This window comes from Hemicordylus capensis, chromosome 2, assembly GCF_027244095.1.
Source record: "Hemicordylus capensis ecotype Gifberg chromosome 2, rHemCap1.1.pri, whole genome shotgun sequence".
NCBI lineage: Eukaryota > Metazoa > Chordata > Lepidosauria > Squamata > Cordylidae > Hemicordylus > Hemicordylus capensis.
Window position 1 is genome coordinate 223180474 of NC_069658.1, and position 17684 is coordinate 223198157.

The window sequence follows — 17684 nt, forward strand, 5'->3', positions numbered from 1 at the left end:
CTTTTAGGGAAAGGGAGCAGAGAACTTTAAGGGAAAGGAGAGCAGGTCCTTACCTGCTCTCCGCCGCCCCAGTCTGCTTCCTGCTGGGGCAGCGTGCGCACCCCAATACCTCCCTGCGCAGCACAAGCATGCACATGGTGTCCGTGCGGGTGCCATTTGCGTGGTTGGCAAACACCATGCTGACCACGTAAATGGTGCCCCCACATGTGTGGACACCAAGTGAGCCGCTAAAGCAGGAAGCAAAATGGGATGGCGGAGAGCAGGTAAGGTCACATCCCTATCCGTGGTCTCCTTGACTTGCCTTCCCCCATTTCAAGAGGGTCATGTTTACTTACAGCATTATTATTTCTCTTTGTAAACCACCCGGAGCCATTTTTGGAAGTTTGGTATAGAAATCGAATGAATGAACGGTTCCTGGTTTTTCAAGAATATTTGTTGTTGTTTTTCGAGAAAACCCAGTCCAAGGACAGGCACACGGAGGAGGCTCTTCTAGGCCATCATAATCCCCCCTCTTCCACTTCCTAGGAAGTTGCCTTGTACTGTACTGAATCCGACCCTTGGTCCAACGAGCTCAGTATTGTCTACACTGACTGGCAGCAGCTCTTCAGGGATTCAGGTAGGGGTCTTTCTCTGCCACTGTGGATTGAACCAGGGACCTGCTAAATGCAAAGCAGATGTCCTGCCACGGATCAACTGTCTCTCTTCACCCCAGGGCCATGTCTTTCCCGTCTCCTTTTGTGTGCATGTGGTTTGGGAGGTGGCCTTTTTGTTTTTTAAAAATGGTGAACCCTTTTGGAACAGGGAACCATCTTCCACTTCCATTTACTGTGTAAACCACTTTGAGAATTCTTTTTGCCTGGAAAACAGCATCTAAATATTTTTAATCCTAACCATACCAGGGAGTATGTGTTCCTATGTGCAACAATGCAGAAGTCAATTGCACATTGACTCAGCTCATATGTTTCTTTACCCCCTGCTAACTGAGCAAAGAGGCCCTTTTAAAGTGGTGATTCTCTTAAATTTAACAGAGGGAGAACTACTGGCCCTTTCCCACCCCAGCACAGCATCCCTCCAGTGGCTACTGCTGTCCTATTTTCTGTTTCGTTTTAGACAATGAGCTCTTTGGGAACAAGGGACCCTCTTATTTATTATTTATTGTTCTATGTCAATGGTTTTGAGAGTTGTTGAAAAATGGTATATAAATCGTCGTCCTCCTCTTTCAAAAGAAATTGGGGAGCTTTCTCCCTGCCTCCCCTCTGAAATCCAGAACAATGTAATGCAGAACATTGTAATTCTTCCTTGCAAGTGGCACCCACCCCATCAGCTCTAAGTCAGCTCTAAGTGCAGCCCCCTGACTGATGGTTTCTTGGGCCTGTGCAAAGTTTTGGTCGAAGCTGAATACTCTGCACAGTCCCTCTGGCACCATGTGGAGATGGCTATTCTCACCCGGGCAGTGCTAGACTGTGCCCAGTGTTGGCTTTAAGGGGAATGGAGCCCTCCTGAGCCTCCCTGACCCATCTTGGATGGTGTGCATGGAGTACTGGGAAGTATAGCTCTGCCCAGTGGCGCTTTCCTCCTGGACCTCTTAAGAGAGGGCACCGGCTGCCTTAAAGGCACTGAAGAAGTACTTGTTCACACAAGGCATAATCAACCTATGGAATTCTCTGACACAAGATGTGGCGATAGCCAATAGCCTGGATGGTTTGAGAGGGGTCTAGATAAATTCATAAGAACAGCCCTGCTGGATCAGGCCCAAGGCCCATCTTGTTTCACACAGTGGCCCACCAGATGCTGCTGGAAGCCACAGACAAGAGATGAAGGGATGCCCTCTCTCCCGCCGTTGCTCCCCTGCAACTGGTATCGAGAGGCATCTTGCCTCTGAGGCTGGAGGTAGCCTATAGCCACCAAACTAGTAGCCCATGAATATGTCTAAGCCCCTTTTAAAGCTGGTGGCCATCAGCACTTCCCATGGCAAGGAATTCCATAGATTAATTATGCGTTGTGTGAAAAAGTATTTTTCCTTTTGTCAGTCCTAAATTTCCTGAGCTTCAGTTTCATGGGGTGACTCCTACTTCTAGTGTTGTGAGAGAGGGAGAAAGATTTCTCTCTGTCCACTCTCGCCACTTCATGCGTAATTTTATACACTTCGATCATGTGTCCCCTTAGTCACCTCTTTTCCAAAGTAAAGACCCCCAGATGTTGTAGCCTAGCCTCAAAAGGAAGGTCTTTGGCCTATGGGGTGCCACAAGGATCTATTCTGTCCCCCATGCTGTTTAACATTTACATGAAGCCCTTGGGAGAGGTCATCTGTAGGTGTGGGCTGCGGTGCCATCAATATGCTGATGACAGCCAGCTCTACCTATCTTTTAAGTCAGCAGACACCAGGGAGGCAGTGGATGCTCTGAACTGGGGCTTGGAAGCTGTTCTGGACTGGATGGGGACAAACAAGCTGAAACTCACTCCAGATAAGACGGAAGTGCTCTGGGTTCGTAGAACTGATCATCCGAGTAAGGAGGTAAATCTGGTCTTGGAAGGGGTCACCCTCTCTCTGAAAGACAAAGTCCGCAGCTTGGACCCAACACTGTCCTTGGAGGCGCAGGTGGCGGTGGTGTGCAGAAGCGCCTTTTACCAACTACAGCTGGTGCGCCAGCTGCGACCCTACTTGGAGAAGTTGGACCTGACCTCAGTCACTCATGCATTGGTAACATCCAGATTGGACTACTGCAATGTGCTCTACGTGGGGCTGCCCTTGAAGACTGTTCAGAAGCTTCAGCAGGTTCAGAACGCTGCCGCAAGGATGCCCGTGGGTGTTAGTTGCTTCACGGGTATTACACACATCCTGCGTCAGCTTCACCCATGTGAATCTCCCAGGGCCCTCTGCTCATCATCTCAGGCCCTGCTCATGACCCCACCACTAACAGAGATCCGGTTGGCGGGGACTAGAGACAGGGCCTTTTCAGTTGTGGCCCCTTGGTTTTGGAATGCCCTCCCTGAAGAGCTTCACCACGCTTCCTCCCTCCGTGTTTTTAAAAAAATCTCAAAATGCACCTTTTTAAGGAGGCTTTTAATGCTCCGTTATTGTTTTGTTATATCTGGTAGGTTTTTTAGCTTCTTTATATATTTTTTATAATTTTCAGATTTAATGTGAACCTAATAATTGTGGTTTTTAATCTGACTTTTTAAAAAAATCAGTTAATTTTATTACTTTTATTGTTTTTGTGTCTGTCTTATTGTTGTGAGCCGCCCCAAGCAGCAGTGCACTGGAGGGGCAGGGTATAAATATTTTAAATAATTAATTTATTAATAAGGTGCTCCAGGCTCTTGATCATCTTGCAGGACAGGTCTATCGATGGCTGCTAGGCCACCTCCAGCCTCAGAGGTAAGATGCCTCTCAATACCAGTTGCAGGGGAGCAGCAGCAAGAGAGAGAACATGCACATACTGTACCTCTTGTCTGTGGGCTTCTCAGAGGCATCCGGTGGGCCACGGTGTGAAATGGTGCTGGACTAGATGGTCCTTGGGCCTGATCCAGCAGGGCTGTTCTTATGAGTAAAACACAGAACTATGCGGAGGTCAGCAGATTGGGAAACAGCTCTCACCGTGCAAGTTGTTTTGCCAAAGTGGCCCCCGCTTGAAAAAGAGTGAAGATCATGCGAAATATAAGCAAGGAACATAAATGTATTTCTAGCATCTCAGATGCCCTGTTAAAACAAACCAACAGTCTGTTTCTCTCCCCCCCCCCACTTCCTCCCTGATCTCCCTTCCTCCAGCCCCTCTCCCCGCTTATCTGAGAGCTAGGAGGACAACCCCCTCCTCTTTTTCACCACTGTCAGCGAGATCAAAGGTGAGAGCCAGAGGTTTGATAAATATTCGTTAGACAACGGAGTCGGTGACCCCACAAAGGGGCAGCTTCAAACCAGACTCCGGCTGCATACCAAATCTGGGAGTCCCCCCTACCCTCACCACAACGCAGCTTCATCTCTTTATTTTCCCACTCCCTGACTCAGGGCTGATTTATTTTATGTTAATTAAAACAACACACATGCAAATTAGGAGACTCTGACAGGGGAGGGCGAGGGGGACCGGATCATGACCGGGAAGTTGGGCCAAGAGGGAGGAGGAATAGGGGGTTGGGGACAGTAGGAAATCCTGATGGCAAAAGAGAATCAAGCCTTAGAGAGCCATAGAGAACATCTCCCGCTATGGTCTTCCTTCGAGCTGAAATGAACATTTGGCACTATTAAAACCTTGGGGAATGTTGTAAATATCAGCACTCCAATGTTCAATGCCAAAGCTTAGCCTTGCTGGCATTTCTTAGTTTGTTTGGGGAGCCCTCCAATATTGGAGGCATCCAATATTAGGGATATCATTCTCTAAGGAGGAGGGCTGGTCTTGTGGTAGCAAGTATGGATTGTCTCCTTTGCTAAGCAGGGTCTGCCCTGGTTTGCATTTGGATGGGAGACTACATGTGTGAGCACTGGCAGATATTCCCTTCAGGGGATGCGGCTGCTCCGGGAAGAGCATCTGCATGCTTGCAGAAGGCCCCTCTGCCTGAGAGAGTCAACAGTAATGGTCCCAGTTGTTCTGCTGAGCTGATTTATCTCTTTATTATGGTTGGATGGTTGGCTTTATTTTTGTACTGTTGTAATGGGAATTTATTGTACAATGCTGAATTTTGAATTTTAAAAGCGATTCTTTCATCAATGTTTTTGATCTTTTATAACATTTGAGAGCTGCCTGCGGCTTAGATCTCATAGGAACACAGGGAACTGCCTTCTACAGAGTCGGACCTCTGGTCCATCTAGCTCAGTATTGCCTACCCACACCAGCAGCGGCTTCTCCAAGGTTGCAGGCAGGAGTCTCTCTCAGCCCTGACTTATTTATTTATTATTATTTATTTATTTATTTGATTTATATACCGCCCTTCCAAAATGGCTCAGGGCGGTTTACAATTAAAACAACTTATAAAACAATAAAAAGCTAAAACAAATTAAAACATTAAAACAACAACTAACAATTTAAAAACATTTTAAACAAAAATAAAACATTATCCCCAGACCCCAGCTCAAGAAAACGTAGACTCAGTATAGAAGAAAAGGGCCACAACTTTGTTAACTATTACACAGGACATGGCAGACTGCAACACCAGGTGATTAATCACCCTTAAAGAACAGTGTGGGCCAATAGAGCAGGTCAGAACTCTGAAATCCTACCCAGCACCCTACTGGGCGACACACCCTGGCTCGGGAATGGGCAGGTACACCCCACCCAATTCCTTCAAAGCCAACCCTCCCTTCTGTAAGAGAGGGTCTGGATACTTCTAGGCATTCGTCCACCCCGGACCGCACAGCCCAAAGGTTGGAGAAGTCCTGAAGCAGGGTTCATGGCAATCATTCTCCCTGTGCCGCACAGGCTACAAAGGAGCGATTAACCAATCACCCCTTTTACATATCCAAGGGTGCTCACCAATGTTCTAACCCTCAAATTGCCACCCCGCCCGCACTGTTCCTGCCATTGTGGTTGACCTAACTCTAACTACGCACCCAGGACACAGAACGGAGTAGGCGGAAAAAAACCCAACAGTGGCCAATGCATTGGGAGCAAAAAATTCCTACTCGGCCCCCTCAGGCGGCCAGTCGCTAGACCCGCTCTGCACCGGGGAGGGGGGGAGGGGAAAGCCCCTTCTCCTGTGATTGCCTGACCCCAACTGAAGAGAGAATGGAAAATGGAGGATGGGGCAGGGATCGGTCAATCCTGGCCGAAACCACGCCCCTTGACCAAAAAGGTCAAACGGAACCCTTCCTGGGCTTCGCGCAGGACAGGCTGGGACAAACTCCCTCCCGTCTGCACAAGGCGGGGGGGGGGTGTTAAGTCATTAAAAACATTAAATCAAGTTAAAAATTAAAAAATTAAAAGATTTAAAATATATATATATTTTTAAAAGCCCTGAAAGGCCAGGCCAAACAAATATGTTTTGAGGGCCCTCCTGAAGGCCAACAGAGAACTCGAATTACGGATTTCCGCAGGGAGCGCATTCCACAGCCCCGGAGCAGCCACAGAGAAGGCCCGCCTCCGAGTTGCCACCAGGCGAGCCGGTGGCAACTGGAGACGAACCTCCCCAGATGACCTTAATGTGCGGTGGGAATCGTGCAGAAGAAGGCGCTCTCCAAGGTAACTTGGACCTAAGCCGTTCAGAGCTTTAAAGGTAATCACCAGCACTTTGTATTTTGCCCGGAAACATATCGGCAGCCAGTGTAATTGTTTGAAAATAGGCATAATATGGTCTCTCCGGGTTACCCCAGAGACCAATCTGGCTGCCGCATTCTGAACTAACTGAAGTTTCCGGACTACGTACAAAGGCAGCCCCACGTAGAGCGCATTGCAATAGTCAAGCCGGGAGGTTACCAGCTGGTGCACCACTGTTTTGAGGTCATCCTCCTCAAGGAATGGACGCAGCTGTCGAATCAGCCGAAGCTGATAGAAAGCACTCCTGGCCATGGCCTCCACCTGAGAGACCAGGGTGAGGCCTGGGTCCAGGAGTACTCCCAAGCTGCGCACCTGCTCCCTCCGGGGGAGTGTAACCCCATCCAGCATAGGGAGATCTAACTCACTCCTCAGATTCTGAGCCCCCACAATGAGCACCTCCGTCTTGCTTGGATTCAGCTTCAATTTGTTCTCCCTCATCCAGCCCATTACTGCCTGTAGGCAGGCATTTAAAGAGTGAGTGCCATTTCCTGAAGATGAAAAGGAGAAGTAGATTTGGGTGTCATCAGCATACTGATAACACCCAGCACCAAATCCCCTGATGACTTCACCCAGCGGTTTCATGTAGATATTAAAAAGCATTGGTGACTTGGAGATGCCAGGGAGGGAACTTGGAACCTTCTGCACGCAAGCAAGCAGGTGCTCTTCCCAGAGCGGCCCCATCCCCTAAGGGGAATATCTTTCAGTGCTCACACATGTAGTCTCCCATTCAAATGCAAACCATGGTAGACCCTGCTTAGCAAAGGGGGCAATTCATGCTTGCTACCACAAGACCAGTTTGCCTCCCATAGACCAGCTCTCCTCTTCCTTTTTTCTGTAGAAAAATAGTAAAGAGTTTTCCCTTCAAATAACATGGGGGAGGAATTATCAACAACACTTGGTGAAATCAAATAACAAGATCTATCTATCTATCTATCTATCTATCTATCTATCTATCTATCTATCTATCTATCTATCTATCTATCACAGTATTCAAGCTTGCTGGTTAAACTTACAAGTGGTGCTCACACATGGTCACTTTAATCCTGGTTATATTAACAGAAACTTGGGGCGGGGGGAGCCCCTCATGTGAATCTACGGCCAGGTTTTAAAGGTTGAAACAAGCTTACCGTTTGTCACCAGTACTTGGAGATGTTGGTGTAATCCATTTCAGCAATGTGCTCTTTTCTGTACAGAATCTGTGTTCTACCACTGAGTCAAGAGTCGCCTTTCCTTGCCTGCTTTGGAGAAACCCTGTTGCCCTAGTCCGATAGTATCAGCATGCCATCAAATGCATGCCGCATTTGATGGCACCCCTAAAATGCAGGGCCCCATTCAGGGGTGTGCCAGCTAGCATTTGTTTGCTTGCCAAGTCCTGGGCAAAGTCAGCCGTTTTCAGGAGGAGGAAGCGAAACGGGCCAGAGTGTGCAAAAGCAATCTTTTGTCCTCTCAAAGGCTCTTCTCCTTGGAGCTATGGATGGAGTAAAGGAACATAAGAACATAGGAAGCTGCCATATACTGAGTCAGACCATTGGTCTATCTAGCTCAGTATTGTCTACACAGACTGGCAGCGGCTTCTCCAAGGTTGCAGGCAGGAATCTCTCTCAGCCCTATCTTGGAGATGCTGCCAGGGAGGGAACTGGGAACCTTCTGCTCTTCCCAGAGCGGCTCCATCCCCTGAGGGGAATATCTTGCAGTGCTCACACATCATCAAGGGCAGACAGGCCTGCTAGTAAAGGTGCTGCCAGCTTGCAGCAGAATCAGCATCAACTGTGTTCACTGGCGGATTAAAGGAGAGGCACTAGAGGCAACTGCCTATGGTGGCAAAATTCTCCCAGCGGCAAATTTTGGTGTTGGGGGGGGATTAAACTTTAAAAGAGGCGGGGGGTTCACATCTATTTTTTAACTTTAAAACTGCTGTGGCATGGCGGCAGAGAGGGTGACAATACCCCTCCTAACCCAAGCCTGCCTACCTACCAAATTTTATTTTATTTATTTTTTATTTTATATCCTGCTCTTTCTCCAAGGAGCTAACATATTTTTTATACCGCCCAAAATTCATGTCTCTGAGTATATACCGGAGACAGCCTCTGCTTTCTGGAATTCTTGGGATGGAGAGCTGGTCTTGTGGCATGAATTGAGTGAGCATGAATTGCCTCCTTTTCTATGCAGGGTTTGCCTTGGTTTGCATTTGGATGGGAGACTACATAGCAATAGCAATAGCAATAGCACTTACATTTATATACCGCTTTATAGCCCGAGCTCTCTAAGCAGTTTACAATGATTTTTAGCATATTGCCCCCAACATTCTGGGTACTCATTTTACCGACCTCGGAAGGATGGAAGGCTGAGTCAGCCTTGAGCCCCTGGTCAGGATCGAACTTGTAACCTTCTGGTTACAGGGCGGCAGTTTTACCACTGCGCTACCAGGGGCTCTACATGTCATATGTGTTAAGATATTCTCCATACAGGATGGGGCCATAGCTCAGTGGAAGTATATTTCCATGCTTGCATGCAGACATTCCATAGTTCATTCCCTGGCTGCATCTCCAGGTAGGGCTGGGAGAGACTCCAGCCTGAACCTCTGAAGAGTTTCTGGAAAGTCGCTGCCAGTCAGTGTAGACAATACTGAGCTAGGTGGACCAATGGTCTGACTCGGTATAAGGCAGCTTCCTTTGAATCTGGAGAGCCATTGCCTATCGTAGACCCATGGTTCCCAACCTGGGTTCTTCCAGGTGTTGCTGAACTACAACTCCCAGCATCCCCAGCTACAGTTTATTATGGCTGGGGATGATGGGAGCTGTCGTTCAGCCACATCTGGAGGAACCCTGGTTGGGAACCTCTGGTGTAGACAATACGAAGCTAGATGGCCTATTGCTCTGACTCAGAAATCCCTTTTCTGATTTTTGCCTCTTAGGGAGGCCTTGTTCAGTGTTTTCCACATAACTTACTAGAATTGTCATTCTTCAGGAGTCAGCTTCCTGCTCCAAGCAATGGGGCTGTAGCAGAGCACCAGCTTTGCATGCAGAAGGTCCCAGGCAGTGTGTCCTCTATGGGGGATTCCCAGAGTTTCTTGACTACACCTCCCAGAATCCCCAAGCAAAGGCCATTGCCGCTGGGGCTGCTGGGAGTTATAGTCAACAACATCTGGGAAGCCCTGTTAGAGGAGACACTGGTCTTGGGTTCAGTCCCTGGCAGCATTTCCAGATAGGGCTGGGAGAGACGCCTGCCTGGAACCATGGAAAGCCGCTGCCAGTCAGTGTAGGCAATACTGAGCTCGATGGACCAAGGGTCTGACTTGGTATATGGCAGCTTCCTATGTTCCTAAGCACATCTGGAATATCGTGTTTGGCATGCAGGTTTGGGCCTGCTTTCCATTGATTGCATGCTTGTAGTCAGCACTGCACACTGCGTCTTCTGGGTTGGTTGGCTGTGGCCCCTACACATGGTAACCACTTCTCGCAGGTTGCTGGCCAGGTCCCCGACACACCCACACCCGCATGGCCCTGTTTTCATCCGTGGAAAGTCGGTGAGTATAATGCAGTCTAGTTTCCAGACTCTTCCTTCCGGAGGGAGGTGACAGAAGGGGTCGCTGGTTGGCAAAATGCCAGCCCCGCCCCCCGCCCCCAAGACACAGTCATCCTGTGGGATCTTCAGTCTCCTGGTTCCTCTCTGACACAAGAGCGAGCCGAAAAACCAGACATTGCAAAGCGAACCTGCAAAGTAGGCTTAGAACTTTATTTTTCCTAACGTAGGAAGCTGCCTTATGCCGAGTCAGGCCATTGGTCCATCGGACTCAGTATTGTCAACTCTGAGCGGTAGCTGCTCTCCAAGGTTTCAGGCAGGAGCCTTTTCCAGCCCTACCTGGAATGAACCTGGGACCTTCTCCTCTAGCACTGAGCTAGGGCCCATCCGCTAAGTGGAATATCTAACAGCAGACAGCACTCGAGTGGAGTCACCCATCCAAATGCAAACCAGGGCAGGTCCTGCTTAGCAAAGAGGCCACTCATACTCGCTCCTGGTCCCTGTTTCATCCAGAAGGATGAAAACACCAACATGAGACCCTGCAAAGCAAACCTGCAAACTAGATTCAGAACTGAATTTTCCCCAAAGTGCTCTTTGTACAGGATAATTGCCAAGCAGAGAATTTTCTGAGCCGGTTTCTCCACATCTTAGTCTGCTGAACCCTGATGAGAACTGGATTTCCTGGCTGGTGGGGGGAAATGTTGGCGCTGGAGTTCCCAGCCTTTGGGTCTTCAGCTGTTGGACTACAACTCCCGCCATCCCTTAGCAATGGCCTTTTGTGGCAGTGGATGATGAGAGTTGTAGTCCAACCATATCTGCGGACCCAAGGCTGGGAACCCCTGTGTCGGAGTAAGAGCAGGACTTCTTAGAGAGAGAGAGACATCCTGCTTTATGCGGGAAGCCTTCTCTCTCACTCTCTTTTTAAATCCCCCTCCAGCCTCATGGGTCATCTTAACGCGCCTAGGCAGCCTTGGGTGTTTCTTGCCCCCAGCCTGGTGTTCTGCCGCCACCTCATTAAGCGAGTCAATATGTCGATCTGGGCTGCTCTCCCCAGGGTGAGCCTGATTTCCACAGCCGTCTGGGGGAGGAGGCACACGCACGGGCTGCTTCTTAGGATGGATCCTCCTCCTTCCCGCACCCACTTGCTCTCTTTCCCGGCTTTCAAGCCATCTGAAATGTGCTTCTCCCAGAGGCTGCTCTTCCAACCCTGGTTTCAGCCTCGCTGGCATCTTGCTCCCCTCTCCCAAGGTGCCTGCTGGCTGTGCCTCCCTTTGCTCAGAAGCCAGTCCAAACCACCCGGGCACCCCCATTCCGCCCCACCACCTGGCCAAAACGGGGGCAAATGTCCAGCCCTGCTGTGATGCACCCACGGGGTCGTCCGCCGCACACGCTCGCCTGCCCACATTTCCATCTGAAAGCCCCACCGTCCTGGGTTCAGCTGCCCTTTGACACTTGGCCTGCGACAATGAAAAGCTTCAAAGCTTGTTTAGAGCCAGGAAAATTAATAGCTCTTTGTAGTGGGTCAGATGCCCTCGGAAGATGAATTTCTATAGCTGCTAGCAAAGCAGAGGGGGTATTAGGCAGGCCATTCCTCGTCCCCCCCCCTCCATCCCATCCTCATGCCTAGGGAAGGCGGGGAAGGGGTGCTGTATACTTATTGCTCTTTTTTCTTTTTTGCTGTGTTTATCCATGTAATCCCCTACTTAATTTTCTTGCCTCTTCCGACACAACCTTACTTCGAATTCCAACGTGTTCAGAAGCTTTTGCAACTTTGAAACAAGGCTATTCAAAAATGTGAAATTCTAGATCTGCAGAGCAGCTTTTCACAATTTTGCAGATTGCAAAATTTGCAATTTTGAAGAAATGGCAACATGGGATCAAGTAGACCCTTGGTCCATCTAGCTCAGGATTGTCTACACTGACTGGCAGCAGCTCTCCAAGGTTTCAGGCCAGGAGTCTTTCCCAGACCTACCTGGAGACGCTGCCAGGGAGTGAACCCAGACCCTTCTGCATTCAAGGCAAATGCTCTACCTCTGCGTTAGGGCTCAGATATTCTCTAAGGGGGATATCTCACAGTGTTCACATGTTGTCACCCATCCAAATGCAAACCAAGGAGGGCCCTGCTTAGCAAAGAGGAGAAGTCATGCTCACTACCACAAGACCAGCTTTTTGGAGGAAGACTGCCCCAACACCATGTTTACTCAGAAATAAGTGCCACCGGCAAACAGGAAGATTTGCCTCCACAGAAATGTGCAACATGTTGCAGTCTAATTCTGATTCACTACTCAGTTTTACATCTTGAATTTCAAGTTGGAAACTGGAAATAGGACTAGAACCAATAGGCTGAAGATGCAAAGAAACAGATCCTGCCTTATGCTATTGTCGGAGGAGCTGTAACAGATTCCTGTACCGAGCAGCCAGTTGAAATAAAAGACCTCTTAGACCTCTTCCGGCTCTTAAATTCTCTATGAATCCAACCTAGTCACATTCTCCTCGGCTGTCATCATTTCCTCTTCCTTTCTTCCTTGTGTTTGCGCGCTCGCTCTCCCCCTGCCCCCAATTCAGACATAATGTGGAATCCATGTGTCCCCTCCCCCCGCTCTCCCATCCACATTCAGACGTTCGGGAAAGCTGCCTCTCCGTAGTCAGCGAGAATGCAGAGAAGCAGGGGAGCCGGCTTACATAGGAAGCTGCCATATACTGAGTCAGACCATTGGTCTATCTAGCTCAGTGTTGTCTTTACAGACTGGCAGCGGCTTCTCCAAGGTTGCAGGCAGGAATCTCTCTCAGCCCTATTTTGGAGAAGCCGGGGAGGGAACTTGGAACCTTCTGATGTTCTTCCCAGAGCGGCTCCATCCCCTGAGGGGAATAGCTTGCAGAACTCACACATCAAGTCTCCCATTCATATGCAACCAGGGAGGACCCTGCTTAGCTAAGCTAAGTCATGCTTGCTACCACAAGACCAGCTCTCCTCTCTTCTGTCCTTGACAGGAGGGCAGCCCGCACAGCCAGAGGGCCAGAGTGAGGGAGGAGCTTCCTCCCTCAACTCTGGCTCCATGGGGCCGAAACTGTTGCGCCAGAGTTCAGATGTAACGTTGATGCCACAGAACTGGAGTTAAGGGTGGTGATACTGCACTCTGAACCGAAGTTTCGGATTGGAGTTCAGAGAGGGAAATTGTGGGTGGCTTTTTCCTGCAAACTCCATTTCCCCAAATTCAGATGTGCAGGTGAGGAAATTGGAGGTGAAGGGAGCTCCAGTTTCCTTTTACATCTGAATTCGGCTTCTCATCATTGAAATGTATAAAATTATGCATGGAGTAGAAAGAGTGGACAAAGTGAAAAATCTCACTCTGTCCTGCCTCCAGTGCCACCTGGAACATATAGCGCCATTCTAAGGCAGAAAGTGGGAGGGAGGGAGGGGAGAGAAACTGCTAGATTTCTGATTCCCTAGAAATTGGAAGGGGAAAAACCCATGCTGCATGTGGTTTATTTGACACTGCTATAGCCCTGGGTGGATCCTGGAATCTGCGGCTAGCACCGACTTCTACTGCAAATACTTATCTACTGCTTTTCAACAGAAGTTCTCAAAGCAGTTTACAGAGAAAAATAAATGCGTAAGATGGTTCCCTACCCAAAGGGGCTCCCAGTGTCAAAAGGAACACAAGGTAGACACCAGCAACAGCCACTGGAGGGATGCTGTGCTGGGGCTGAATGGGGATGGTTGCTCTGCTCATGCTCCCTCTGAGAATCACCACTTTGAAAAGAGCCTAGTGATCCTTTTGTCTGCCTCACTCCTCCGAAGACTCTTAGAAGCTGCAGACTTGGGGGCTTCACCTCACTTCTTTGGCTTAGCCAGCCAGCCTGCTGAAGAGGTCTGTGGTACTCCAGATCTTGCTTCTGGGTCCTTTGGGATGGTCCTAAAGGGTGTGTGTGTGTGTGTGTGACCTGACTGTGGCCTTTGGATGTCCTCTCGAGGACCAACCCAGCTATGATTCTCATTTTGATGTGTGTTTCTCCCCACGCACACCCCTGCCTGCCTTTGTCTCCTTCCTTCTTCCCCAGACATTATCTGGCCCGTTGCACGAATCTCTATCGATTGATGCATTTCCTCCTGGCTATCTGTCTGCCTGTCTGTCCATCCATACCTGATTATCTCTCGCAGAGGCCAGCCTCCCTTGGGAGCTATCCCACACAGACACCAATCAGGGGGGAATTGGTGCATGATGCCCCATTGCACCCCTCTCGCCTGTGAGTCACTCCCCCCCCCCCGCCTCCTCCTCTGGCCTCCTCCTCCCCAGGTTTCCCAGGGGATGTGGCCTGGCCCTCGGTGACAGCCACGATGGAGGGGTTGACCCACAGGTTGAAGGTCAGTGCTCCCTCCTCGACCCCCCTTTTCAGATTCAAATCAGGGGCTGGGGGCTTTGTGTGCAGAAGTCAAGCTTCATCGAGAGGAGGATGAAAAGCCCGGCTTGCGGAGGCCACTTTTCCAAGCTTCTTCTCTGCGCCATTCTGAGTTGCAGGCCTGGACGGAGCATCCAGCCGAGAGCGGAGCTAGACAAAGGCCCGAACTCCTCATGGGGCATCCTTTTCATGCCCACACGATGCTGCTTATATTTGCCATTGAGCACCCAGGTTGTGGGGTTTTAAGGCTTCGGAATAAAATGGCCGACCCCTAGAGTGTCCAGGAATTGGCTTCCATCTCCTGGTGACTCTTGGAAGAAAACCAGGGGATTGGGAGTGCTTGATCTGGTGCAAAATATTGGGGGAAATGTATATCAGAGATGGGCAGGGTGTCAGAAGAGCTTCAGTCAGAGATGACAACCCTACTTCTGAATGCTTTCCAACAGGGGCATGGTTGGGTTCGTAAAAGCTCTAGGGCCGGGCTCACAGCCTCCCACTTGATGATTAAACTCAATCATATCCCCACAAAAATAATTACATATGCTCTTTTTATGTATGTATTATGTATGTATTATGCTACAACACCTATGAAGGTGGAAGCAGGAGAGAGTCAGGTGAGGCCAGGAGCTCCCTCCCCTGCTCTGGGTGGGTGCCTCCACTGCTGCCCTTCCTTTCTGGAAGAGGTCGTGGAGGAGGGAGGTGGCTGATGGGCCTGTGCCCCATAGGCCACCCCCTAATGATGCCCATTACAGGAGATACAAGTTTAAGGAATTAAAGGAATATGGGTTTTGGAGGAATTGTCAGAGGTGAGGTTCATCAAAGAAAGGGGGAGAAAATGGTGGTGGTTGCCAGCCGGCTGGCTGACAAACAAAAACGGCAGTGAATGGTGGCGGCTGGTCAGCCAGCCAAAGAAAACTACGGTTGTGGGTGTGGACAGGAGGGAAGAAGATGATGGTGGCCGCGGGCGAGGGAAGACAGTGGATGGCTGGTGGGCAAAGAGCGGTGGCGGGGGTGGGCAGAGAAGCTGCAGTGGGAGAACTAGAGGCGCTGATGGCCGGCATCTGGCCAGCCGGCTGGCAACCACCACCATTTTCTCCCCCGTCCCTGTCGCTATATGGGCAGCTGCTTGTGGACTCTCGTGAGAGTTGCCACGCATGGGATTAGTGACGGGTGTGCCATAAATAAATAAATAAATGATTCTGTTTAATTGAGTAACAAAGTGATTATGTGGGTGGAGAGACTTTAGGAGTGTGTGTATTTTACCATTTTAAAATTTAAAATCATGTTTAATATGATTAAAAGAATTCTGGAGGACCAGAACCATCATCCCTGGTGGTATGAGAACATATGACTAGAACTGCTCCGTCCCAGAAGAGGCCAAAGAGCATCCATCCTGCCTAGGGATGTGTAAATCGATTCAAATTTCTAGGTGATTCAAATTTGAATCAAATTAGCACTTAAAAGGGCAATTTGATTTGAATTTGAATGAAATCAAATTAAAATTTGATTCGAGAGCCATTTGGCACCTTTTAAAAAAAACCATTCAGGCCCCCTGATTGATTTTAAAAGGCACCAAAATAGGGTCAAAACAATTTGAATTCAATCAAATTTTTGGAGTAGATTCAAATTTGATTTGAATTTGAAATGAATTTTTGGATTTTGATTCAAACTTGAAACAAATCAAAAAATTCAGTTTATGCACATCTCTAATCCTGCCCACCGTTTCCAATGGTGGCCAACCAAACATCCTCTCAGAATGCCAACCAGCAAAGGCTGAGCAACAGTCCTGCCGTAGAACATCTCCCATCATCTGGTATTCAGAGGTAGACTTCTTCTGAACATGGAGGTCCCATTTGTAACTGTAATCCTCAGGGAGTCCTATCTTCATCTGGGTCAGCCAGGGTATTGCAGCTCCTCAACCCATGGGCCACGGATTCATCACACCCTTCATAAGAACCCCCTCCCCCAAGAGAGCAGTTCTGGATCAGACAAAAAGGTCCATCTTACCAAGCAGCCCGTTTCCCACAGAGGCCAAACAGATGCCCAATGGGAATCCCACAAGCAGGGCAAAAATGGCAACAGCCCTCTTGTTGTCAGGAGGTGTTGCTCAGTGGTGAGCCCCTCTGGAACATGGAGATTCCACTGGGGGCTCTTATGGCTAATTGTTGTAGATAAACCTCCTTTCTCATGAGCGCCTCTAATCTTAATTTTGTATTTATTTATGTTTACTGTTACATCCTGCTCTTCCTCCAAGAAGCCCAGAGTGGGGTACATGGCTATGTCTATCTTCACAACAATGCTGGGAGGTAGGTTAGGCTGAGAGCTAAGTGACTGACCCACAGTCACCTAGTGAGTTCCATGAACTCGGATCTCCCTGGTCCTAGACCAACACTCTAACCACTACACCACGCTGGCTTCTTAGGAGAACGGCCCTGCTAGGCTGGACCACAGCCCCAGTGCTCTGTTTGCAACAGCAAAAATTCCGAACCCTCTGGAAACTCACAGGAAAGGCACGAAGGCCAACTCCTATTTTACCCCTGGACCATATCATCTGCTACTCCCAGTGGTAGACTGCCTTTGTAGATGGAGGATTTAGCTGCCTAACAGGCAAATAATGGTGGATGGGCCTCTCGTCTATACAAACACTCTGATCTATCTGTTACAGACTGTATATTAACCAAGCCAGTGTTTGTTATTTTGTTTATTTCTTTATCATATTTATATACCACCTGACATGTGCTTCCCTAGGGGTATATATGAATTAAACTACAACAAATATAAAACCAGATAAAATGACTAAAACAATTTTATGATATGAAAACAAGCCGTTTAAAATTAATTTAAATTAATTAAGAGCCTGAGAACACTGGTGTGTTAAGGGTCTTTTTAAAAACAACCAGAGGTGGAGAAGCTCTTATTCTGACAGGGAGTGCATTCCAGAGCCCCGGGGCAACCACAGAGAAGGCCTGGTCCCGGGTAGCCACCAGTGGCAACCATAACCAGACCTCCCCAGATGATCTTAATAGGCGGGAGAGTACATGACAAAAGAGGCACTCTCTTAAATACCCTGGTCCCAAGCCATTAAGGGCTTTATCGATAACTAGTATTTTTAAGCCCGTTATGATAACGGGTGCTAGCTTTCTCTCACGCCTTTAAGTGTTTTTTGTTGTTGTTGTTGTTTTTTACCTTTCTGAGGCCGGGACCGGGGGCGGAGCGGATGCCGTAGAAATCATTTTAAAAAATGCTGCCGCGGCCGACGCCACCGACCTACCACCCTCCCTCCCAACTGCCGAGTCCACCTTACCCCGGCCCGTGTCAGTCGGGCAAAGATAGTCCTTAATTTCAGAGGCAGAGAGGAGCCTGCAAATAGAGCTCCTCTCTGTGCAAAGGCTCTGCCGGAACTAGCAGTATGGACGTAAAGGACGCAGTAGGCGTCCTTTGCGCCCAAAACACCATTTCGGGAAGAGGCTTTGCAGAGAGAGGAGCTCTGCTTGCGAACTCCTCTCTGCCTCTGAA

The 17684-nt window shown here is 49.0% G+C and overlaps 1 protein-coding gene across 15 annotated transcripts in view; it reads left to right on the forward strand.

Moving 5' to 3' along the window:
• Positions 1–17684, forward strand: part of NR2F6 (nuclear receptor subfamily 2 group F member 6) — a 133816-nt gene that overhangs the window by 51785 nt on the left and 64347 nt on the right. Inside the window, exons 16-17 of one of the 15 annotated variants that reach the window (XM_053294964.1) lie at positions 526–616; positions 2376–3346. The exons of 13 other annotated variants lie outside the window; for them this stretch is intronic. In XM_053294964.1, the coding sequence (XP_053150939.1) occupies positions 526–616; positions 2376–3130 (846 nt within the window). In that variant the 3' untranslated portion in view covers positions 3131–3346. Of the gene's footprint in view, positions 1–525; positions 617–2371; positions 3347–17684 lie in introns of those variants that run through there. One more of the 15 variants, XM_053294966.1, reaches the window with a different exon arrangement.